At 36.9% G+C, this 25,840-nt stretch overlaps 1 protein-coding gene across 1 annotated transcript in view; it reads right to left on the bottom strand.

The window, feature by feature from the left end:
* LOC149284586 (glutamate receptor ionotropic, kainate 2) overlaps nucleotides 1–25,840 on the bottom strand; it is a 274,071-nt gene that overhangs the window by 150,360 nt on the left and 97,871 nt on the right. The window contains exons 2-3 of the mRNA XM_089496448.1: nucleotides 18,448–18,615; nucleotides 11,678–11,935 (exon numbers count right to left, since the gene is read on the bottom strand). Of these exons, the coding sequence (XP_089352574.1) occupies nucleotides 11,678–11,935; nucleotides 18,448–18,615 (426 nt within the window). The remainder of the gene's footprint in view (nucleotides 1–11,677; nucleotides 11,936–18,447; nucleotides 18,616–25,840) is intronic.

Raw genomic sequence — 25,840 nt, 5'->3', positions numbered from 1 at the left:
GTTGGACCACAAAAGAGGATGGAAGCTGCTTCAGCAGGGCAGCCTCTTCTGTGTATGTATATGTATTTGTTTAGTACTTTAATATGCATTCTTGTTAAGAAGGGTGTCAGGCACATTAAGTATACTGTTGAAATCTGCTGGTGCCTTGATGTTATTCTTTCCATTTCAATTTTCTAACATATCACTTGTAATTTTAGATAAAATGTCTAATATTATTGGGCATATAATTGTGTTAACATTGGGTGTTCTATTGTATGAGAAAACATTTTAGTTTATCTTTATTGAAATACACATTGGTGTTTTAAATTCAATAGGATACTAACAGTAGCAGGTGTTGGAAGCGGTTTATTTGTGTTTTCTGCTCTTAATCCTGAAATAAACGTGTATCTGCAGATTAATTATTCTCATACCTTTATTGTTCATCACAGATTCACAAGTAATTTCCTGTTAGTCATTTCTTTATCTATTCTTGCATGGCTCTGACAGGCTCTTTGATTACAATTTGTATTTTATCATATCCCCTTAATAGCTGAAAGGGCACCACAAGAAAGACAAGTATGGGAGAATGGGAATGAAAATCATAAGGGCTTAAAAAAATACAGAAACAATAATATAGAGAAAAAAGTTGCCATGGAAACAATGAAAGACTTGTAGGCATAGTAACATTGCTTTCATGGATATAAAACATTATTTTAAAATAAGTGAAAACCATATAAAACAGGGGGTATAGCAATTTGCACATGTTAAATGTATATAACATCAGTTTACTGTAACATCTTAAAGTATGCACATTATATGCAATCAAATTATATATATATATATATATATATATATATATATATATAAGCATGCGCAAATGGGCCAAAAACAAGTGGCCCATACATTGTCAGGCAACTAATTGGGAACGGAATTTGTTGCCCGATGCCCACGTTCACTCTCATGCACTCTTTTGCTCACTCTCTCCCTACCTACTCTTCCAACCACTTATGCTGACCACTTTTAAATTTTCTTCATCTTTTGTCTTTGTATGCATCTTCGTGGGCATAAACCTGCAGGAACTTCTGCCAAAATGGCGTGCTTCCAGTTATGTCCTCTCCCAGATCCTCCCTGCGGCAAGGGGCAAGGAAGCAGTCGGCAGAGGAGGTGGGGAGACATTCAAGGAGAGTGTGAGAGAGTCATTGAGAATATGAGAGAAGTATGAAAGTGCATGATAGAATAAATGAGGGTGAGTGAAGAATTAACTAAATGCAAATGGAAATGCTTGCTTCGTTTTCATTTGGTTTGTTGTGAGTTTTCAGAGATTCAAATTGAGGAAATTGGCTAATTTAAACACAAGTTTAATTATTATCTTATTAATAATTCTTATAATTTGAATTCTTTGCAAACCATGCAAAGTCCAAGAAATCAGGATTATGTAGTATGGGCATTACCAGCAATAGTCCAATAAATCAGGATTATTAAGTATGGTCTCACACACACACATACATACATATATATTTTACACATACAAATGATTTGGACCAATTTTTCAGTTCATTTGTGGCTCATTTATTTTCAGGCAATGAATTAAGTTCCCATTCGGTTCTGATGAAAATCAGGGGGCATTTTTAATTTAGGAACAAAATGTGTTGCCTGGTGCCCACATTTAGTCTCATTCACTCTCACACACCTGCTCTCATTTAGTCTCATACTTTAATTCACACTTTCTCTAACGCTCTCTTAATGTTTCCTTACCTTCTCTGCCAACAACATCAGCTTCTGCTTACACTTACACTACCACTTTCACATCATATTGTTCTTCATTGTCTCTCTTCTCTCTTTTGTCGTTTCTTTTCTCTCTTTTGTCTTCTCTCTTTTATCTTCTATCTTCGTCAGCATCTCAACGTACAAAACCTGGCATGAACTTCTGCCAGAATGGGGGCGCTTTCTATGATGTCTTCTTCCCCTATTGGAGTATCGCGGTAAAGGACGTCACCGAAATCAGCAGCATCAACATTTAGTACTAAGAGGCACTTTCAGCTATGTCCTCTTCTCGATTAGAGAACATCATCAGAAACGCCCTAAGGTGAACTTATGCCATAATCACGGTGCTTTCGGTGACTTCCTCTCATTGATGCACGTGGGGGGGCGAAGAAACAATTTGAATTCATTTTTTGATTAGTTTTGGACCCATTTGTTTTCGGGCAAAAAATTAAGTTCCCTGCCCATTCTGTTCCGCCAGAAATTTAGGAGCATTTTTAATTTAGGAACAAAATTTGTTGTCTAGTGCCCACATGTACTCTCACGTTCTCTATACATTTCCCTACCTTCTCTGCCTACCACTTCTGCTGACCACTTCTGCATCTTTTTCTTCTATAGTCTATCTTTTGTCTTTTCTCTTCAATCTGCTATTTTCTACCTTCGTTCACATATCCGCAGACATAACTCGACCAAAATGATGGCATCCTCCAATCGGGTGAGAGGACGTCACAGAAAGCATCGTTATTCTTTTTCAAGTTAGGGCAAAATGACAGCACTTTCGGTGACGTTCCCTCCCCTGATTAATATGGGATGATTTTTCATTCTATAGCTTTAACAGCGTATTATACAGGCCTTTCATTATGGGAAGTGAAGTCAGGGTTCAAATACTCAACTCTCCTGCATACTGTGTGTTTACTAAATGTACTAGTTCTAGGCCATTCATCCACATGCACTGCCAGTTAAAATGTATATTTGAGCTATGGCTCCTGTTACCTTATGTAATTTTCCCGAATGCACATTTATTACAGTCACCAAAGTGACCTTCAAGTAATTGGGGTTGAATTTGGTCTTTTCTCCAAAATATAAATTATAGTACAATGTACAATCAAAACTGCATAACGGTATTTACAAATATTTTTTTTTTAAACCATTATTGATTAAAATCAATATACATGTATGTGAAAACCACTAAAGTTTGCTGTACTATGCTAAACACATTAACTTAAGTTGCATGATAATTCTTTCCTAATAAGTTATTTCCCTCAAGTTTTTGAGTTGAACATTGATTTTTTCAGGCAGCCTTTGTAAGGGTGTGCTATTAAAAAAAGCAAAAATATCTTCACGGCTGGAAAATGACTAAATATGCTAATATTGTTATTATTAACTTCCTTGAGTTAGAGTTGTCCCTAAATAGAAATATTTCCAAAATAATTACAATAGTTAAACAAAAAGTCTCTTTTAATGACAATAAGCCAAGTGAACTACCATGTCTCCAGATTAGCATACATGTGTTTCACTTGGGATGGAAGAAAGAGGCACTAAATCTATGTGCGAAAATATAAACAGGGACTGCAAACATAATCTTAAAAAATATATTAGAGAAATGAATGCAATTTAAGCATGAATTAAATTCAAAGAATGCTTGAGTACAAGTTCAAAATTATCCTCCTTCAAAAACTTCAAGAAAATGTGATCTGTTATAATATTTGTTTGCTTTGGTAATACGGTAGGCTACACATAACTGGAGACATTTGTTTATCCCTGCACAATCTTGCTAATACATTTGTACAGTACATGCTGGCACATATTCAACAGTTTGCAGCTTGTAAGACTCCCTGGAGACTTAATATAACAAGCACAAAACTCTTAGTAGCAGGAGCTGCCATATCCAGCTTGGGGTTTCAAGTGATATGTCATCTTGTGGAAAATATGCAGTACTGAGATATTGCTTTAAGGTAATACCTCTATACCTGCATTTATAATTCCTAGGAACCAGTAAAAAAATAAACCAAACAATCTTAGCACTGTGTAATTTCTAGGTATAGAACTACTGTCCTTCTTATCAAATTGCTATTTCATGTACTATTTGTTTATGTTTTACTTATTTTACTGCAAATGGCATACAGTCAGGGCCGGCCCTATAATGGGGCAGACTGGGGCAATTTGCCGCCCCAAGCGCTTTTTTTTTTTTTTTTTTTTGAAGCGGAGGAGAGAGGGAGGGGCACCGAGTGGTTTTCGCTTACCCGCTCGGCGCCCCTCTCTCTCTCTCCTCTGCGGCGAGTCTCCCTGTCCGGTCCCGGCTTGTAATGCAGAGCGCCGGAAGTGACGTCAATTTCCGGCGCTCAGCATTACAAGCCGGCACCGTGGCAGAGCAGGGAGACTCACCGCAGGACTGTTTAAAGGTAAGTACCGGGGGGGGTCGTAGATTATGGCGTCGGCGAAGTTTAAAATGCCGCCCCCCCCGGCGTCGGCGGGGGGGGGCGGCGTTTTAAACTTCGCCCCAGGCGGCGTTAAGTCTTCGGCCGGCCCTGCATACAGTGTTTCAATTTAAGGAAGAGGAGAGACATGTTTTACCTGTATTACAATTGTGTTTTCTTGCAGAGTTTCTATAACCATTTGTGTCTTGTGAATTGTTTATCATGGACTATTAGGAGAAACAAGCAGAAGGAGCTATATAGGCCTTACTGTAAAAATGTCCTTCTCTGTAGTCATGGACATAGCTTTGTTTTATAAAAATGTTTTGTTGTTTTCATATTCAAATGAAACATATGTATGATAGAACACATGATCACACATACCCTTATAATCAAGCTGTAAGTGCTCTCCCCCCAGTAATCATTTCTTGTTACAAGGACTCTCAAGGCTTTTACATACAATTACTCATACAGTTGAGTAATTTAATTTTCCATTAATACAAAGATAGTTGGACATATTGATTACATTTTTCCTGAGGGTAATTGTCACTCAAAAGGTTTTATAAAGACATAGTACACTCTAAGTCTAAAAATGAATGCTTTTTTTTTTATACCTAATCACATCAGTTTTGTTTTCTACAAAAGAGAATTAGAAATGAGATTCTTCTGAATGTTTATCTGTCTCCATCTATCTTGTATCAATAAAATGACCACATAATCATCATCTTATTAGGATCTATAAAATATACTTCAAATATCACAGTGATGATATGCCTAACAATTGCCTAAATACATTTGTGCTCATATAACTAGTATGAAAAATCCAAGATAAAAATGCTATATTCATGTTGTTTTCAGGACAAGTACAATAAGTAGACTACATTGTCGATAGACTATGCATATTACACTTGTGCATTCGGATTCATATGAATTACAAATGTACCGATTTCCACATTCACTCAAACTCTCTCACACTCTTATTCTCATTCACTCTCACGCTTTCTAATTGTTTCCATACTTTCTCTGCTGACCACTTCTGGCTCTGCATCTTCATCTGTTTCATGTTCTATCTTTTATCTTCTCCCTTCTCTTCTCTTTCTTCTCTTCTATCTTCAGTCTGCTATCCTCTATCTATGGGAACTTCCATCAAAATGTCTGCGTGATCGATTATGTCCTCTCACCACTCCCCCGATCAGGAAGAGGACGTCTCCAGAAGACCTGCCATTTTGGTGAAAGTTCCCACCGTGTTATGCCCACAGAGATGCGGACAAAGATAGAAGATTTAAGATAGCAGATTGAAGATAGAAGAGAAAGGAGATGCAGGGGACCTGGATCCTCCTGTGTTATGCCCCCTCCTCCAAACTTACCGGTGCTTCTGAGTCCCCGGTGCGTAGACAACTTCCGCTGCAGCCGGAAGGAGGTGCGGTTAGCAGCAGGGGTTGTCTGCGATGGACGCAGACCTTCCCTGTCTGTCAGAGATCAGCCCCGGTGTTCAGAAGCACCGGTAAGTTTGGAGGAGGAAGGGAGTGTTAAATGGGGGGCATAAGGCATTTCTGTAGGCAGAGTGCTCTATGAAATGCCTTTTAACCCCCTTAATGCCACTCTGCCTCCAGAAATGCCTTTTAACCCTCTATACACCACTCTGCCTCCTGAAATGCCTTAGACCTCCCTATATGCCACTCTGCCCCATAATATGTCTTTTAACCACTAAATGCCAGAGTGGCATATAGCGGTATAAGGCAATTCTGGAGGCAGAGTGGCACATAGGGGGTCAAAAGGCATATCATGGGGCACAGTGGCATTTAGAGGGTTAAAATGCATATCATGGGGCACAGTGGCATACAGGGGGCATAAGGCATTTCTGGAGGCAGAGTGGCATTAAGGGGGATTAAAGGCATTTCATAGAGCACTCTGCCTACAGAAATGTCTTATGCTCTCCATTTAACATGCAGAGTAGCAAGCCTGGGGCAGATGTGCATAACTGGGGGGTCATCTTATACTCAGGGTCATCTTATAATCGTGCAAATACGGTATATTAATTGTAATGATCAGTTTGAGTTAATGAAAAACCAGACAGACCCTACAAATTAATTAGTGCTAGATAATGTATTTTGTATTAACTTAGCGTCACTAATTGTGTTTTTCACAAAATAATAAAATAAAATATCTCTCGTGCTCACTATTAGGACTCTTCCAACTGAAACATATCACAATAGAACAATTATTGTAATTGAATTCAGAGGCAACATATTCCCACCAAAAATATATACATTTCAGTAACTAATAATAAATGAAATAAATCAAATTAATTACAATGGTTATGCTGTTCTAGGAAAGAAATTGTATTCTTTACTGTGTATTGATTTTTATGTAAAAAAACCCCAACAAAATCAAACTATAATCTCCAAGAATGAAGTACCAAATCAAATGAATAAAATAATGCCAGTTAATGAAATTAACATTGACTTGTCACAAGGAAGATTTCAATGATGAAAACTGCTTACCATATCAGATTAACCCTATAATTAAGTGAATTCAAGGTTTTAACTAGGAAGTGTAATTGAAACCTTCATTAACTGGTAGGTCCAGCGTGATTCCCGTTGAAGTGGTTGCCGATTAGAGCCACTCCTCTCTGCCCAGTGTTCATTTTTTCTTACACACACAAATTTTAGATGTTCAGGGTTACCATTATGGTACGCCTTGAGATGGCTAGAGACTGGGGTGTCAATCAAGCCCCATACAGATCGTATGTGTTCCATAATATGCCGTTTGAACAGCGGAAACGTTTTGTCAACATATTGTATACCGCAGGAGCATGTGATCAAACAAACAACAAGGGTGAAACTGCAATTAATGAAATAGTTAATTTTGTATGTCAATTCATTCACTCTTGATTTCCCAATGTTTGCAGGAGAGATGTATTTACATGCCATGGTTTTAGCCAAGCAGAGGTTTTGGAAGTTGAAAGATGGCTTTGTTATAATAAATCGCTCAGATTCTTAGCCCTGCGATATGTCAAGCAAACTTTGTCTGTTAAGGCCCTCGCCAAGGTTTAATATGGTCCAGTGTTTATTTAGAATCTCCACAATCACAGGTGAACCCTTATCAAAGGTTGCTACACATCGATAATTCGTCTCAGTATTGAGAGGTATTTTGTCTTTTAGCAGTTCTTGTCTGTCAGTTGTTTTGGCCCTTTGGTAGACTTTTTTCAACAATTTTCAAGGGTAACCTTTTTGCCTAAATCTAGTCCATAACAGACATGCTTCATGTTTAAAGTCCTTTGAATCCGTGCAATTTCTTTTAGCCCTAAGATATTGGCTGATAGAGATACCATGTTTAAGACCCTTCAGGTGGAAACTGTGCCAATTGACAAAATTATTAGTTGAAGTAGGTTTCCGATGTATCCAATATAATAATGTTCCTGCAGATGTCTTAGTTTTTATCATACAGAGACGATCTTAAAACCATTTCAAGTCCAACATGCATATTCATTAAAGTTAACTTGCTTTAGCATAAAATAGATTCACATCTTGCATATAGTGGATTGAGATGAATGCAATCATATGCAAGATGAAACAAAAAGCAGGCAACCAGCATTGTCATTAATCTGTGAATTGAAAATGCAAGTTGGAACTAAGTAATAGCTTCCAAGTTTCACTTTGCAAACCCAGATTGAATGTGCTACATTAAAGAATATGGACTGCACTGACATTGATGGGACCAATTCAGTAGATGATACAAGGTAGCTCCCAAACACTGGGGGACAATGGTGTGAGTATATATATATACACATATATATATATACACACGTCTAATGGACATTTTTCTGCTGCCATTAGGCAATTTTTTTTTTTGAGTAATATGTTTCTTCTTTTCTACTTTTTAAAAACATTATAAATATTCCTTTCTTTAGGCCAGAGGTGAGGGCCTAGGGATTCTCTGATCGTCACTAAAGGGCCAAGGGATCCTCTATTTGCAAAAGATAAGTAACATCCTTTCACCCTTTAAGTGACATAGGGATAAACAGTGATTTTTACTGCCCAAGAGGCCCCCCAAATTCTTTATTTTGATCTGCTGTACCACCAGTAGTGGGGTGGGGGTGATGGGTGGCTTGGTAAAATACAGTAACTTCATTATGTTTCACCCTCACATCCTCCATGATAATAATTTTAAATTTACTTAAAATTCAAAAAAGGAATCCCTATACCTCAAAGTGTCACCTCGCCAGGGCATGTTACCAGCAGACAGGTGGCTGCCAGGCAATGCGGAGGTCCAGCGTGGCGTGTACTTACCCAGGTCAAGACAGTTGCACGATCACAGCCATCTGTGGGACTAGCTGGGCTCTGGATTTGGAGATCATGTTTGCTGTTATTGACACTTGGCTTGCCTGACTACTCTTCTGCCTAGTGATTCTGATCTTGTATTGCTCTATCTGTGTACTGTACCTGGTTTGTCTGACTATCTGCGTTGTGTAGCGACCTCTGGCTTGTATGACTACTTGTTTAGTTTACCAGACCCTGCTGTGTCTGACCATTCTTTCTGCATTAACCTCTGGCATCCTGTGTCACCCATCTGTGACTCCAGCCTGCAGTTTACCTTTACAGGTATCTGTATCCATCTGTGCTTGACTATTACACTCAGTATTGAGCTGCTTACACCTGAGCTTTCTTACTGTTCAATTAGCTTGAGGCCCAAATGCTTGCTAAATGATTTACCACTGAACTTCTGTGGTGAGTGCTCATTCGCCGGACATGAGACAAAGCAAAATAATGTGATTTATTTCCTTTTATATATTAACCAGTCCCTGAGTTATATTATAAAAGTGGAAAGGGTCAAGTCAGAGGAAACTATGGATTGGAAACTATGGAAAAGAGGATTGGGTGGTTTACAGCAACTGTGTTAGGGGATTAGATTGGTTTGAAGAAGTGCCATTAAGAGAGAATGTTAGATATGTCCTTCCCTGGTTTGTTGTTTGCTGATAGGAGTTGTGTTTCCAATGCTCTTAGAGTATTTGAAGTAATCTAAGATGCAGTACAAAGAGGCTTATCAATAGTAGGTAAAACACAACACATACTAATCAGGTGCATTGTTTCCATGATTGTAAGACATTCAGCAAATAAGTATTAAAGCAAATGCTCTGAAAAATATCTCTCGTCTTATATTCGAGGTCGTCTTCTGATCAGACCTCAAATATTGGTCTGATTACAAGACTAAGATCCAACCATCCTCCTCTCTGGCAGCCTCTGCGGCTGCCTGCACTTCCTCTGGCAGCTTCTAGGACGGAGCACCGGCATCACACGACCTTCCGGTGCTCCACCATAGAAGCCCCAACGGAAGTGCTGGCAGCAGTGGAGTTGCCTGTGTGCATCTCGCAGCCGGTGAACGTTTGTGGGATGCGCACAGACAACCTCTGCTGCTGCCAACGCCAAGTCATAGAAGCCCCGCCGGAAGTACTGGCCACCAGCAATGGAGGTCTGCATCGCACAGACCTCCATCGGCTGCCCTACTAGACTAGACACCAGGGAGTCTGACTGTGGGTCACAAGTAAAGGGATGCACTGGTAAGTCGGGGGGGGCGGATAAGAGTGGCATGGGGGTTAAGAGTGGCATAGGGGTGGGGTTCAATGGTTTTCTAGAGGCAGAGAGGCATATAGGGGGTTCAAAGGCATAGCAGGGAGGCAGAGTGGCATATAGGGGGTATAAGACATACCTGGGGGGAGAGAGTGGCAAATAGGGGGTTAAAATGCATGCCAGGGAGGCAGAGTGGCAAATATGGGTGTATAAGGCATATCTGGGAGGCAGAGTGGCAAATAGGGGATTAAAAGGCATATCTGGGGGCAGAGTGGCATATAGAGGTATAAGGCATTTCTGGGGGGCCCCTTACGAAAAAATTACTGCAGTTTTTCTGAAGTAATACCGCAGTTTTTTGGACATGAAAAAACTGCAATACTGCACTTTTACTGCAGTATTACTGCACATTTACTGCAGCAGAGGGCGCGGCCTCCCTCTGCGTTCTCTGGTAAAGCACAGAGGAAGCGGGACTGGAGCAGAGTCATGTGATGTCACGTGAACTCTGCTAGGTTCCGCTTCCTCTTTGCAGTACAGAAGACCCTCCCACAGGTAAGTAGCCGGGCTCGAGGTGCGGCCCGCGTAAGATCGGTTGCCTTGGCTGCCGATCTTACTCGGGCCGCACCCTCTCTCTCCTCGGCGTTTAAAAATAAATAAAAAAAAAGAAAGAAAGACGGGATCCAAATTTAGCAGGGGGGCAACAGGGGGGGCAAAGATTAACCTAGGGGGGGCAATTGCCCCCCCTTGCCCCCCTGTAGCGACGCCACTGCATATAAGACATAACTGGGGGCAGGTTGGCAAATAAAAGGAAATAAAAACAAAAAATATTTTTTTTAATCATAGTTTTTATTAAATATGAAAAAATTGTTTAAATGTGAATTAATATTTACTAGTAAAACTTTTTTTTATATAGGGTTGTCTTATATTCAGGCTTTTTCTTTTATTCCTAAATTAATATTCAAATTGTGGGGGTCATCTTAGGTCATCAGCGTCGTCATATCTGCTATGCACATGTAACTAGGTGTTTTAAGTCACTATGCTGTCCAATAAGGTCTGATCATTTACATGGCTGACGACTGATCATCTGAAACAGGCATTTGTGCACAATTACATTTGTGCTTGTATAAAGCCTAAGGTCGATATATTTCCCCTTTTCACATGTAAATGGCAACATTCTTCTATACTAACTTGCTCCATTTAAAGAGGGCAGAGATTCTAGTTCATAAATGAATCACACCACTAACATAAAAAAAACCCAAAAGCAATAAAACATAACATGCCACAAAATATTTTACAAAAATATCCAGATTTATAGTGGATTTTTGCTAATTATTTAAAGTACCTGGATCACCTAATCAATGTTAATGCAGAAAGCACTGCACGGTGCACAAGCTTGATGCATTAACATGGAGATTTACAATGTAGACTAAAAGCTTTTATAAAGATTAATACTGTAAACATTTAAATAACCATATTGCTAGGTGCAGACAGTTTGACACCTTTTTTTTCATTTAATCAAATTCAATAACAATGTTTTCCCATCCAGTTGGATTATTAATAAAACCAATTAACACACTGTAGTAGTTATGATTGTGCAAAAAGTACTATTCAACCAAGTCTTTCTGTTAATATAACAAAAACTTGTTTACCTAAATACATTTCACTTTTTAATAAAAGAGAGAGTGTTTTAAAAAAAGAGTAGTGTTTGGGTCCCAAATGGCAGGCAATAGGTTCAATTAACATTTAGGAAGGTCAGAGAGGGAAAATGCTACATTGTTTACTTTAGACAGAAGGTCAAAAGAGTGATCTAACTAAATCAATAACTTCTGACTGTTTTAAATCCCTAAAGTAAACGAGTATACAAGAAAATTAACACAGATTTGTTAAATCTAATTGAACATATTCATTTATCATCCAGGATTGACTCAATGAATGTCTTTATGAAACCATTCTTACCTGTACTGTCATCATAGGCAATCGTAACAGTTTTCCATTTGAAGAACTGCACCAAATCAAGGATTGCTCGACTAAGTGATGAGAAGTCTGGGTACAAGCTTACATAGAAGGAATCCCTATTATCCGACACTTGATGTTTCCAACGTGTCTGAATGTGTGGAACTCCAAGTGCATTGCAAATGGATTGCACAGCATTTGCAGAGGAACTGTGAGAAGGTCCAAATATAGCTGCAACACCCAAAGATAACTGTTCACAAGCTGAAATGATAAAAAAAAAAATATTACCATTTTGGAGATGTAGATTAAATGTAAAACATCTTCCAAGTTTATGTAAACATAGAAACAAATTGAAATAAATAACATATGTGAGTTAATATATGACTAATGCAATACTGTATTAATTAAGAGAGTTCTGGGGTGTCAATTAAATCGTGCACGTTGTATAGTAAGATCACAGCAGACATCAATATAAATCTTATATTATTGTTTACTTGGCAACTGTCTTTTTACAGCTTATCTGTTAGGAATAGTGTGTTAGTCTTTATTTGCACTCCCATAAGCACAAGCGATAAGATTGCATGTTCAATTACTTTCTTTATTCTGTAGTGATAACATTAGAATTAAAATTGTTTTTTCTTTACACTTGCATTGTTGCATGGGGAAAGATTAAGCACCACTGATTTAAATTTTAACAAGTGTACTTTTCATATTGTTCAATTAATCAAGGTTAAATAGTTTAAACAATAAAGTGGTTATGTAAAATAGTACAACAATGTTGCCTAATTACTTTGTTTATTGATGGTCGCAACAATAAACTTCAAGATTAATTAAGATAATTTATGCAACTACACATGTTTATTCAGGACTAGCTGCTACATATCTTACAGCTATTCAACAATGTAATCTGGTTTTCTAGATATTTTGTATTTCTCTAGAAACTATCCTGTTTCCATTAGCCAATAGCATTTGAGTGTTTAAAAATCCATTAAGATTTGATCTCTACTGATTAAAAATTCAGTATAAGTCTGCACCAGCAAGTAATGGAAAATATAAAAGGAAAGAAAAAAACAGTGTAGAAAGTAATAAACAACCACAACTAGCCAATACCAATGTGTACATTCCCAACTGCTGATACAAGAGAGGGACAAACATACTGAATTCCAGGAATGTATTTATATCTATAATAGGTATTAGTTATCCACATGCTGATCTCTGCCCCCTCCCACTGTAATAGAAATAATCATGAATAGAATAGTTTGCCAAAATCATAGTATAAAAACATTTTAGTAGCAAGGTAAATACTTGTCTATAAAATAACCTTTATCTTTCAGAAATACAAATTTCAATTCTCTAAGGTGGATTTAAGTATACACAATATGGACATATTTTTAAAAAAATACTCCAAATACTACAAAATACCAACTGAAAAGGTACCATGCATGGTATATAAAATATGCAGGAATAGAAAAATATCACTAACCCCTACTATCATGCAGAAAAACTTACTAGTCAAGATGGGAAGGTTAAAAGTGTATTATGTTAGGTTTTGGGGAATTTTATTCTTCTTATCCATGGATAGTCTTTGAAGGTGTGTGAAATAACTAAGGTTCCCACCAATGGCATTCCCATAAAAAAAAACAAGTTCGAATAGAAAGGAGATTTTTTTTAAAAAAGAACTTTGCCTTATATTATTAATTTATTGGTTTGTACATATTTATGCATAGCTGGATAGCTTCACTATGGGTTTGCTGTTGCCATTAAGGTAGTAAGACAGAATGGTTTTTTTGTTTGTTTGTTTTTTTACTAAGAACCAAAATAAGGAGCTCATCATGTCAGTGTGTGGCAGACCTATATGTAATCCTTATGGTAACTTACTCTAACGTAGAGAATCCAACCACTCAGATTCCCAAATAGCAATTACTATTAACTTTTCAAGTAACTTTAGAAATATATTCTACTTAATCTGTTTTGGTCCTCTTTTTTTATGGCCACAAAATTGTTGGCTTTAAGAGATAACAGGAAAACAACTTTTTATATCCTCTGTTGAAGTATATTTCTCTATTTCATGGCAATGTTTACAATTTATTAGTTCAATCGTATGCAAGAAATCAAAAGGATGTTTCCTGTGTCAGTCAAAAACAGTGGTTCAAGCAGTATTCCATTAAATTTGCTGTTCCTCTTAGAGAAAGCCTCAATTGAGCTCCCTATTATGTGAATGAAATTGTTATCACATGACTAAATTGTTCTGCGAAAAATTACCATTGCAAACTTTTACTCGATTTAAGAAATATTGTCAAAAATGGTTGAGGGTTTCAACAGTACTGGAAATTATTCTTTTAATGCTCTATTGTGTTTAAAAAATCTTTAACTCTTGTTTCACAGTATTGGGTCAATCTAGAAAACACACATTTATTTGATTTTCCAATCATACTACCTGAGGACTGGTATATGGGAAGTTAAAATAATTATGAAACAATGTTTGTTAGAGGTAATGACGTCCACATGTCTCTTGATCAATGAAAATTACCTTCTGAATGGTCCCATAATATGTTTAACACATATTAGACTAATTAAGTTTCTCTGCTTGGTACATATAATGTGCATTGAGGCATCATAGAATCATGTCCTTCTATTTCTCAAATATTGACAAAGGTACTTGGGAATACATAGTGCCTTGTTATCCTTCAGGCAACAAAACGGTATGCAGTACACATTTGACCCATTACCTCGGTTAACTAATGCATACCTTGTGGCAACGGTAAAATTAAAAAATGAAAAGTTCATGTAGAGTTCGATTTAAGCTTTAAGCTTTAGCAAAGCAAATGAAAACATGACAGATACATATTGATTGTATTTCTGTGGCAGACAAACACATTTATATCACCTATACTGCATATTAAAATAGTAAAAAATGCAATTAGGCAAAATATAAAAAAGTTGGAAATATTATACTATGCCTTTTTACATTTTGCATTAGAAAACTAAAAAGAAAATGAAAAGTATATTCTGGTTATTATTATTAGTTTTACTTGTTTTAAAATTAAGGATTAAACTAAGACAGTGGCAGCTACTGGACCTTTGCTTTTGCTGTTGTCACACAATCTGCCTGGTATCTAAAGGTTAGTGGTATAGGGTTGCCTTAACATATGACACAATTTTATGTGGTCTGTAGAGAACAATACATACAAAGTGAGGATGGTTAGCAACATTGGACAATGCGTGTGATTACTGGGATATGCCTAGTGGACTTATTGGAATGCTAAAATTGTATAAATTGGAGAGAATTACTTGGTGGTGAAGAATATCATCCAAAGACTGTTTGGCAGTTCAGAAGTAAAGTTTAGATAATAATAAAGATGTAGACCGGTGCAATATTAGTGTGTGTTTTGTAGGGTTACGTTCAAATTTTGAATTTGAACAGACATTGGCAAACTGTAGCGAATGCCTGAAAGGTTTGGTGTTGGTGTCTAGTCAATACATGTAAGACAGTTTGAAGTGGAAAAGGGATGACAGTCAAGGCAAGAAAATACAGTAGCATGGACTACAGTTTTTGTATTATTTAAGTATTTTAGGGGAGGGACATATTTCATCAATATTGCATAGATATGAAAGGAAGAAGAGAATAGTATCAAAGGCACAAAAACAGCATGGCTGAGACATAGGCAAAATAGTTATATTTCATGTGGGCTTAGTGGGATCAAAAGCAGGACGTTTGGTTATTACTTAAATGATATTTTAGGAAGTAGAAGATGTTTATACAGGAAAAGACATCAGGTACATGAGAGAAGGTGAGATCATGGAAGGAGATTTAGATTTAAGTTATTATAAACATATTGATAGTGCCGATATCCCAAAATAATTAGTTCAGTGAGGATGAAATGTTAATTAATGAAATAATAGAGGTCCAAACACGGAATATGTAGATGGACAGAAAATCAGAAACTCCAAATGGTTTATTTATCATAAAAATTGAAATGTTGGAAAATTTGGAAATGTATCAACAGTATCAAATGTTCTAGAGAGGTAAATCAGGAATACATTTCCTTGTAGTAAGTGATTAGAAGAGTTAAGTAAATATGCAAAAGAATTAAACAAACTGCTAAGCAACAAAAACATTAAAATCTGAACAGTGGAGTGGCTTGCCAATCCAGACAGCAAGAAAATCAAAATGAAGACTTGGCAAACTCAGAGATACATAAAAAGTTAATGTAACAGAATTATATAAAATAGGAGTGGGTGCACCTAAAAGTGCAGCAAACACAAAAGTGCAATTCCCAACCACTCAAAATGAAAAAAAAATGTGTTGTTTAAAATTATTATATATATATATATATACATAATGCTATAGACTTCTTGTCAAAAGCTTTTTTGCAAACGCAGTTTTAATAATTTTGTGCAACACATCTTTTAGTTCTATTGATTTAACAGGATTTAACCTTTTGCAGTTTGTGCAGCTTTTTCTGTCAAATGATGTCTTGGGGGGGCGCATTGTCTCTCAAACTAACTTTTATGCCCAGCAGTACCATGATTTTTATTTGGCAAAACAGCAAGGGCCTCCACAATTGACTTAATAATTTAAGAAATTCTGGGCACAAACAATGTTAATGGATATTATAAAAACGCCTACTGCAGCTCCTACTGCAGCACTGGCCCCCTCTGCAGTACCCCATATTTACACCCAGTATATTGCTGGCAAAAGTATGAAATGATGCTTAATTTCATGCATTTTATTGTGTCAACAGCCATTGTCCCCAAGGGAGCACCCCCAGTTTGAGAGGCTGTATAAAATCCACTTCATGATTACCCACCTCGCTCACAGGTTTACAAAGGTTTTACACCTGGAAGGAATATCTGTATGTGTGAATCATTGATGAAATATAAGGGTGGGTTGGGATTAAAGCAGTGTACTATACACACTATATACAAGAGCGAGATTGGGTATACTCAGGTCTTCCGGGTATACGAGGAAAAACCATACTCTCCAGGTTACCCAGAACATGTGGGAACCAGTGCCAGAATTGTTGGACCTAAAAATTGGAAGTACTATCCCCTTTATAAACACAGTCTACCACTTATATGTTGATAATTTCTATACAAGCATCTCTTTAAGTATAAGTACCACACAAGTTTCCCAAAACATCTGACACAAACCCAGGCTACAAGGATTGGGAGACCTCAGCTCTGCACCAAGGGGAGCTCCTGGCATTAAAGTTTGAGGACAGAAAGGAGGTGTGCATTCTGAGCACCATCCACAATGAGAGGAGTTTCTGTCCATCGTAGAGCTGGGGTCAGTGTGCATCAGGGCCTATAACAATATTATTGGTGAGGTTTATCTGTCAGATCAGCTCCTACAGCCCTACCTAATTATAAGGAGGACAGACGTCATGTAAAGAAGGTTGCAATTTATCTGATGCAAATTGCAGTATACAATACTTTTTTTTTGTTGCACAATAAGGCAAACCCCATTTTTTGTAGTTTCAGCACCAGGTAATTTCAGGGATATTGTATCAAGATGCACCTGTTCCCCAAACGCTGATGTGGCAAAACAGAATTGGAGCAACCCATTTTATTTTTAAAATCCCCCTACAAAAAAGAAGCAATAGCCACAAAAAGATGCAGCGTATGCTACAGAGGGGGCAAAGAATGGACGCCAAGTCCTATTGTCCAGATTGTCGTAGGAAACCTGCACTCAACATCAGTACCAGCTATTTTGGTTTTTAGGCAAGCTCTATTGTAACCTGCCCCTTTCAATAACTGGGTACAAATGTTAAAATTCCAACCATTTGAATGGAAGTGTCTAGTTTTCAAAACTATATATTCTTATGAAGTAAGTTGAATTGGCCAATTTTAAAGATGTTCCAAATAGCACAAGTAAACAGGATTAACAGAAAAAAAATACCAGATTACCTAAAATGTTTAAGAAATAGCAAAAAGCTATTTTTACTTATTGCCCTATAACTTGCAAAATAAACTAAAACATTGGATATTTCTAAAAAAAATCTATTCTAATATTAGAATCTATTTAGCAGGTTTATCCATTAGCTTTTGTAGATGACACTAAACAATCAATGTGCTTCAGTTCATACTAATTAGTTATATGAATATATAGATCTAAGCTCTAGTTCCCACAGTGACACTTAAATAGTGTGTGAAGTATTGTAGACCTAATACACACTATATGACTAAAAGTATGTGAACACCTGACCATCACACCTATATGAACTAGATGATGAAGCGTAATTCATCACCCTAGAGAACACGTTTCCACTGCTCCAGAGCCCAATGGCAGTGTGCTTCACACCACTTCAGATGATGCTTGGTATTGTCCATCATGCTCTTCAACTGTGTGAAGCTGCTCGGTCATGGAAACCTGTTTACAGAGGCAGTTTGGAACACTTTAGTGAGTAATGCTAGAGGACAGGTGATTTTTATGCCCTACCTGCCTAAGCACTCCATAGCCATACCCTGTGAGTGATCATGGCCGAGCTGGTGTTACTCTTAGACACCTCCACTTCACAAAAATAGCACTTACAGTGGAATTTCACAATACTGGGCATCCACATACTTTTATTCCAGATCTGGCTTTTCATTGCTTTACTGTTAATAGTTCCATATATTTGTATTGGTCAGTAGTTAAATTTTTTCAGATAATTTATTTTGTATATTTTTGAAATTAATTGTTTTGTTAAAACGAATAAAAAAAATATTGTCAAAATTGGTATTTCTTACAATGAAATAGAAGAAGGCAGGTATTTTACACAAATGTTTACCTTTTCTGGATGCTTCAAAGCTGTCATAGAGATTTATTCTTTGAGTGTCATATGTTAACGTTGTGTTTGGCAGCAAAGTTCGATTCCTGTTTATTGTATTCACGGCAAATCTGAAGGCTAATTCTTCTGCCCCAAAGGGTCCAGATTCCACATATTCAAAAATGCCCCCTAGAAAATGAAAATGAATTTGAGTTTGAGAAATATGGACCATAGTTACATTAGTATACTATACTTGTAATATTATTACTTAACAGTAAATAAAATCACCAAGATAGCAGTAAAAACAGAACTGCTGACTAACCCAAGAAATCAAACAAAACCTAACTCTTTAGCCCATTTCAGCTATATATATATATATATATATATATATATATATATATATATATATATATGTTTTGACGAATCCTATCTAATCCTAAACATGTCTAAATTAGTTATCGTGAAAATGGATCAGTTGTACTGTGCTGTATCATATATATATGATAGATAGATAGATAGATAGATATTCTTCTAGAATGTATACACTAGGACAACCATTAATTGCATTGTGAATACATTTTCATCATATTGTGCACATCTATGCTATTTCATTTTTACTAATGTTAACAATCATGGCAATGGTTTATGATAATACATGACTATGGTTATTCATTTTCTACTGCATTAACTGTAATATGGTGTGTTCCTTTAGGCTATAGAAAGCTAATCTGGTCTGAAATGTCAAATTCAGGGAGAACTCTTAATGCAGAATTGCATTATACCAATGTTATTCAAAAAGAATCCTGCATGGGTTTCCCAAGCAGAAACAGGAGGCAAAATAGACTACCATTAGTCAGTATGTAGCGATAAGAATGAGGATAAATGTAGCTGAAGGCTAAACTGAAAGGGTGTAAAAGTCAAGGAAAATATACTTAAGTTTGTTTTCATCTTCTCTGATTTTTATTTCTGCAGTTTGTAAAGGATATACAATTAGGGAATACATTCCTCAGTTAATACAATAACATTTCTTATATTAAAAAGAACTTAAAGGCTGGCTGGCAAGTAGTGGCCTTATGCTAGAAGACAAGAACTTTGATGCTAATTTGTTACTTTACTAACCTATATTGTTCTAACAGAATTAACAAATAGAGTAGATGTTTAGGTTTGTAATCATACAACCAATAGTACAATATGAAGAGGATACCTCCTATGTATAACCCAGCCAGACACAGTTGATAACAAGTTGATTTTGGCAACGCTGTCCCCCTGTACCTGCCTATCCTAGTGAGCCTAGGCCAGGATATGTCACTGTATATTGGCCAGGGAAAATCATGAGCCAAGGATATTCTCTATTAGCACAAAATCTTTTTATTAAAAATCTAAAACTAAGATGGACTAAAACACGGTTACTTTCATAATGTTAACTGCTAAGCTGGTGAGAATCATACATTATGACACATTTTGCCAAATTAACATTTGAGTTACTACTAGGGCTAGTTTAAGGGCACATTTTAACACAGCCAACAAATCCCAATTCACACTTGCCAGGAAATTATTCATACATTCCTTCTCATTATTATATTGATGGCATATGATTATAAAGGTGATGAGAATCTGCATTACAGCTATACCATAGTACATTTCTAGTAACATAACCTTCATACTGTAGAGCCTTACAAAACACACAATATTTAGCATTCATAGACTCAACAGAGTGTAACACTCTTCCCCATCACAGGTACTCCATAAATGGTGCACAGAGAAACCTATACATTGCAGGGGGGTTTCTATGTATGTGAAATAGGAAGACCTTTTTAACCCCTGTGAGATTTAGCTCCATATAAGCAACAGTATTTCCTATTATATTATATTGAATTACTTTGGCATAGTGGCTGTGGTGGGCTAAGCATAATATGGCCATAATGTATATACAGTATCTCACAAAAGTGAGTACATCCCTCAAATTTTTGTAAATATTTTATTATCATTTCTTCAGTGTTGTCAAATGAAAAGATATAATAAAATATTTACAAAAATGTGAGGGGTGTACTCACTTTTGTGAGATACTGTATATATATATATATATATATATATATATATATATACCGTATTGGCTCGGATATAGGCCGCCCCCATGTATAGGCCGCCCCCTAAAAGTTTGGTGCTTTTTTAAAGAAACATTTTTTTTAATAGACATGCTGCCACTCTGCCCCCCCCCGGGATATGCTGCCACTCTCCCCCACCCGAGATATGCTGCCACTCTGTCCCCCCCGAGATATGCTGCCACTGTCCCCCCCCGAGATATGCTGCCACTGTCCCCCCCCGAGATATGCTGCCACTGTCCTCCCCCCTGAGATATGCTGCCACTATCCTCCTCCCCCCCGAGATATGCTGCCACTCTGCCCCCCCCCCCCGACTTACCAGAGCAGACTCCCGGGTGTCTTGCGGGCAGGGCCGGCATTACAATGGAGAAGGGGCGGCACTTTGCCACCCCAAGCGGTTTTTTTTTTGAAGCGGAGGAGAGAGAGAGGGGCACCGAGTGGTTTTCGCTTACCCGCTCGGTGCCCCTCTCTCTCTCCTCTGCGGCGAGTTTCCCTGTTCGGTCTCGGTGCCGGCTTGTAATGCAGAGCGCCGGAAGTGACGTGAATCTCCGGCGCTCAGCATTACAAGCCGGCACCGTGGCAGCACAGGGAGACTCGCCGCAGGACTGTTTAAGGGTAAGTACCGGTGGGGGTAGATAATGCTGCCCCCCCCCGGCGTTGCCGGGGGGGGGCGGCATTTTAAACTTCGCCCCAGGCGGCGTTAAGTCTTCGGCCGGCCCTGCTTGCGGGGCCGGCGGGGGACATCTACGCAATATGCGTATACAACTTCCGGTGCCGGGACTCAGCGGATGTGCTGGCACCGGAAGTTGTATACGCGTATTGCGTAGGTGTCCCCTGCCGGCCCCGCAAGACACCCGGGAAACTGCTCTGGTAAGTTTGCGCTTAGACAATCTCCTGTGCCAGCACTCCCCCCGTGGGAAGTGCTGGCAGGGGAGGCTGTCTGAGCGTATCAGAGAGTAGGATACGGTCCCCTGCACCGCTGCGGGGGATCTGTATCCTAACCCTGCTGCCTGCCCGGCGCCCGGAACTGCATTAAAGTGGGGGGGGGGAGTGCGGCCTATATTCGAGCCAATACGGTATATAATATTGCTAGAATCAGTTATAAGATGAGAAACAAATTAACCACATTTTTTAAATATAATACAATAATACAGAGATACATTTTATATGAAAAGCACATTTTGTTCCTATTGTCTTAAAAAGACCCACATTTGATATTATAATTTCAGTATCACTGCTTTGTTTAACATACTTAGTAAAGATCAAATTTCCCATAAAAATTAGAATCCTTTGTGATTCATGAAGTTTCTCGTAAATTGAGCAAAAGACTGTCTTTGTTTAATGTATTTAAAATATTTCAAGTGACTGTGTATTTCATTCTAGAAATAAATATTACATGTCAAAATGAAAGTTTACAACCTGACTCTGCATTAATATCATGCAAAGCTAATTTATGAAATGAGTAAGGAGCAAGGGGAACAGAGAAAATCAATACAGGCTCAAGACAGACTTTTTGGAACCATTTATAAGAATTTATGTCTCACTTTCTATTGCTCTTGTCCACTCTCTTCGTAGAGATAGTGTTACTGTCCATAATAATTAATACTTTTATACAAGCATGTTTTATAAAGGGCATTGGTCATAACACAACTAAATTAATTATTTTTATGTTTAAATACATAGCATTTATGGAAGTTTGCTATGTATGCCCCCTGAAATGTGCCTGCATCCTTTAGTTAATAATTGAATAGTAATTCAATTATTAACTAAAGTTTCCAATGGAAAAAAAGGACATGAGAAAACAATGATACATGTTATATCAGTTAGTTAATATGGCTTAATATAGCTCATTTTTATCAAATTTTTCCCATTGCAATCTGTGCAAGGATTGCTCTTCAAATATATGTAATTGATTTATCTGCAGCATTATTATTATTATTAGTATTATTAATAATAATAATAATAATCATAATTACTCTCTGGGTTTGACCCGGCATCTTCTGGTCATAATACTTTTCCTTCAGGGTTGAGTAGCCATTCCTCTCCCATTTTCAACCCATGTAATGCTCTGGCCTCACTCCCTTGGGTAGCCATTCTCACAGAAGAACAAGAGCTCCAGGTAGCCTACCCTGGGAAGTCCCCAGGTATAGTACCTTGGTTACACATGTAGATTCTAAAATATATCTCTAAAGCCAGCTATTGCTCTAGTATAATAGCTCCTGTGTTCTGCAAATAAGATATGTCTTCAATACGAGCTTTATTTCCTGTTTATCAGGATCCTTTCGCTTGTTGAAGGAAGTTGAATATTGCTTAACCATTATTACAACAATTTTCCAAAAACTAATGCAAAATGTGTGTATATATATATATATATATATATATATATATATATATATATATATAAAATTAAAAATCTTGAATCTTCATCAAAATTTGATGAAAGATTGACACAGTAACTACTGTATTGTTTCATATAAATAAGTGCTTATTTTCAAAATTTGGTCACAAACTATACTATTAATACATTAGCATAATGGCTTCTTTTACTAGTTCTTTTAAAACACATCATGCCATTGTAACAAATTTATAAGGTAGGAACCCTGAAACAGAGATTATTTACTGCTAGGTAGGCCTTGATTCAGGCTACCGCGAGGTAGCAAGTCGTTGTGGAGTGGACCTATGAGTGGATAGTGGGAGGCCTCTGTGACCACGAAGGTAGTTTTTTAGAGTAAAAACAAACCAGTGAGATGTCAAAAGCTAATTGAAGGTGACAATAGTATAGTTTCATGAGATGATATAGCAATTGTAAGAAAAATCATGTGCAAGGTTGCCAAACTGTGACTTGGAGATTTATTGTTACAGGACACATTTTACGTGAACACCTGCCAAAAATTATTACAGTAGGAGAACCATGAGGCTGACATTTCATTCCTTAGGACACAAGGGTGCCTATCTTTTACGCTATTCTATAGGGTTTAGTGATTGCTGGACCTTTGGAATGTCAGGGCCACAAAGCCTGGCTAACCTTAGAGAGACTAAGTGAAGGGGAGAGTAAGTGTTTCAGATAATTTGTGAAAATAACTGCAAATAAGTTGTTTTCATGAAACAAAATTGTATTTAACCACTTGTAGGAATTGTAAAACACATGTTAAATAGGACTGCTTTTTACTAAAACTCAGACGTTAGAGAATACCTCCAGGCTACAGATGTTGTTGAGTAGATTGATACGCTACATTTTTGTGCTTTAGCATCATTAGGGTAAATGTAAATATACTATACCTTTTCTATCATTATTTTTTGTTATTCTTATATTCAGAGATAAAAAAAATCTGTAGTAGGAGTCATGATGAAATTAAGCATTTAGCATTGTACATCCAAATATGACTGTATAGTAAATATAAATAAAAACACTTAGGATGCACACTTGACAGTTAATTAATGGATTTTACAAATCATACATTACATTTTTTTCATAAGATACAAATTCAATGTATGGTGCCATCTAGTGTGTCTATAAGATACTTAGTACAAGTACAAACTAGAAAATAGAAAAGTATCATCATTTTCTATAAAATTTTTGGTGGAGACCAGTTTTGTTCAAATTATTGGAAAAGAACATTTACATTTTAAAGGCAAACTGTCACAACTGAAAAGCACCTATCACTTGCATATTATATTACATTTAATGTTTAATTTTTATATTCCTCAGATTTATATTTTGTAGTTTTGATATACACCAAAGGTGTAGCAATGACATTTTAGGTGTAATCTTCTACAGTTCTCATGAATAAAAAAGATTTAGAATCTTACTGTTTCCACAAGCGTGAAATTATAAAATAATTCCAGGACTGGACTCGCATTTGCAGCCTTTACATATATAATATTTCTACATATTGTTCACAACCATGGAACTACTTTATGAAGCAACTACCAAAAACATCAGAGAAAGATGGCAATTTAAAGCACAATTCAATAGTAGGATAGTGTGATACAGTAGTTCATCTTGAAGCTCAATCGGGCAACATGTATATATTATAGATAGAATTATTCCAGAGAAGCAGATTGTATGAGTGCTTTTCTCTACCAAGTCAGTTCTATGAAGATTCTGTACCATTTGTACAATACGACAAATGAAAAAAAATATATTCATATTATGTATATGTGTACATACTACTTAGGTTGTTTTATTAGTGGTGTTACTGGTAATGTTTGGGGACTTGGTAATTTTATTTTGTTAACAGAACAACAAAGATATACAATATTATTGCATTGAAATGACAGGCATATATAGGGATGTATGCCAAATGTTTATGGACATAGAGGTATATTGCCTTAATTATGTAAAATGAATCACTAATTTAAAGCCAAATTGTCTCATAGGCTTCACTGGGGTATTTGGAGCTTAGAAAATATAAATTCAAAGTTATGTTTTCATTTTTGGCAAATAGTGATTATCAAACCATATCCTGTTGCGTACACAAAAATGCATGTATATTTACAAATAGTGCTGTGAAAAGCTAACATATGATAGTATCGCTGCATCGAACATTGGATGAATAAGAATATCAAGGTCATAGTAAGGACAAAGTTATGTTATGGTGGGTAGACTAGAAGGGACCTTGTCTGAATATCAATAAGTAGCTAGGCAATTGCTAAGAAAGAAACTGACAAGCAAAGTAGAACATTCTGGCTCAAGTAAAAGGAAAATAACAATACATTTGATAGATTTTGTTAAGGCAACTGGAAAATTGCTACATGAGGAATATGAATACAGAAAAAGCATGTAAGGTGGCATGCCCGTGAAGTGGAAGATTGTTTCTCAAGTGACAATGGAATTCTAAACACGAATGATAGACACAGCTAATGTGCTTGTGATGGGCAAATTTGGCTCCTTGTAAGAGAGGAAGCAGACCTTTGTTTTGTCTGTAGAAAGCAATTTTCCAACATTGCCTCCGTTGAGAATTTAAAAGAAGACATATATTTCTGCAACAATCAATTGTGATAGGATCCTTCACATGAAATTAATCTAGTCTACTTTGAAGGCAGATGCAATGTACTGTTGCTATCTTCATAAACAATATGAGCATTACGAACAAACAACCTAGTTTAGATTGAAACTGCTCTTTTCACTTTCACCTCATGCACTTAGGGGAAGAACTCAGCATTGTCTGGAAATTCGAGTCTTTTTCTTGAGCTTATAAATATTAAATATTGTTTCATTTTTCTACTCCAAAGCTCTTTTGTGTTCCACCAAGGGCTAGTATTACACTTTAGTAATAGCAACATAGTCTCCATAACTTTATAAAGGACAT

The sequence above is a fragment of the Sceloporus occidentalis genome, unplaced genomic scaffold (genome assembly GCF_023333645.1).
Source record: "Sceloporus occidentalis isolate IW3139 unplaced genomic scaffold, rSceOcc1.0.p SCAF_90, whole genome shotgun sequence".
NCBI lineage: Eukaryota > Metazoa > Chordata > Lepidosauria > Squamata > Phrynosomatidae > Sceloporus > Sceloporus occidentalis.
This window is presented reverse-complemented; position numbering and strand designations above follow the sequence as displayed.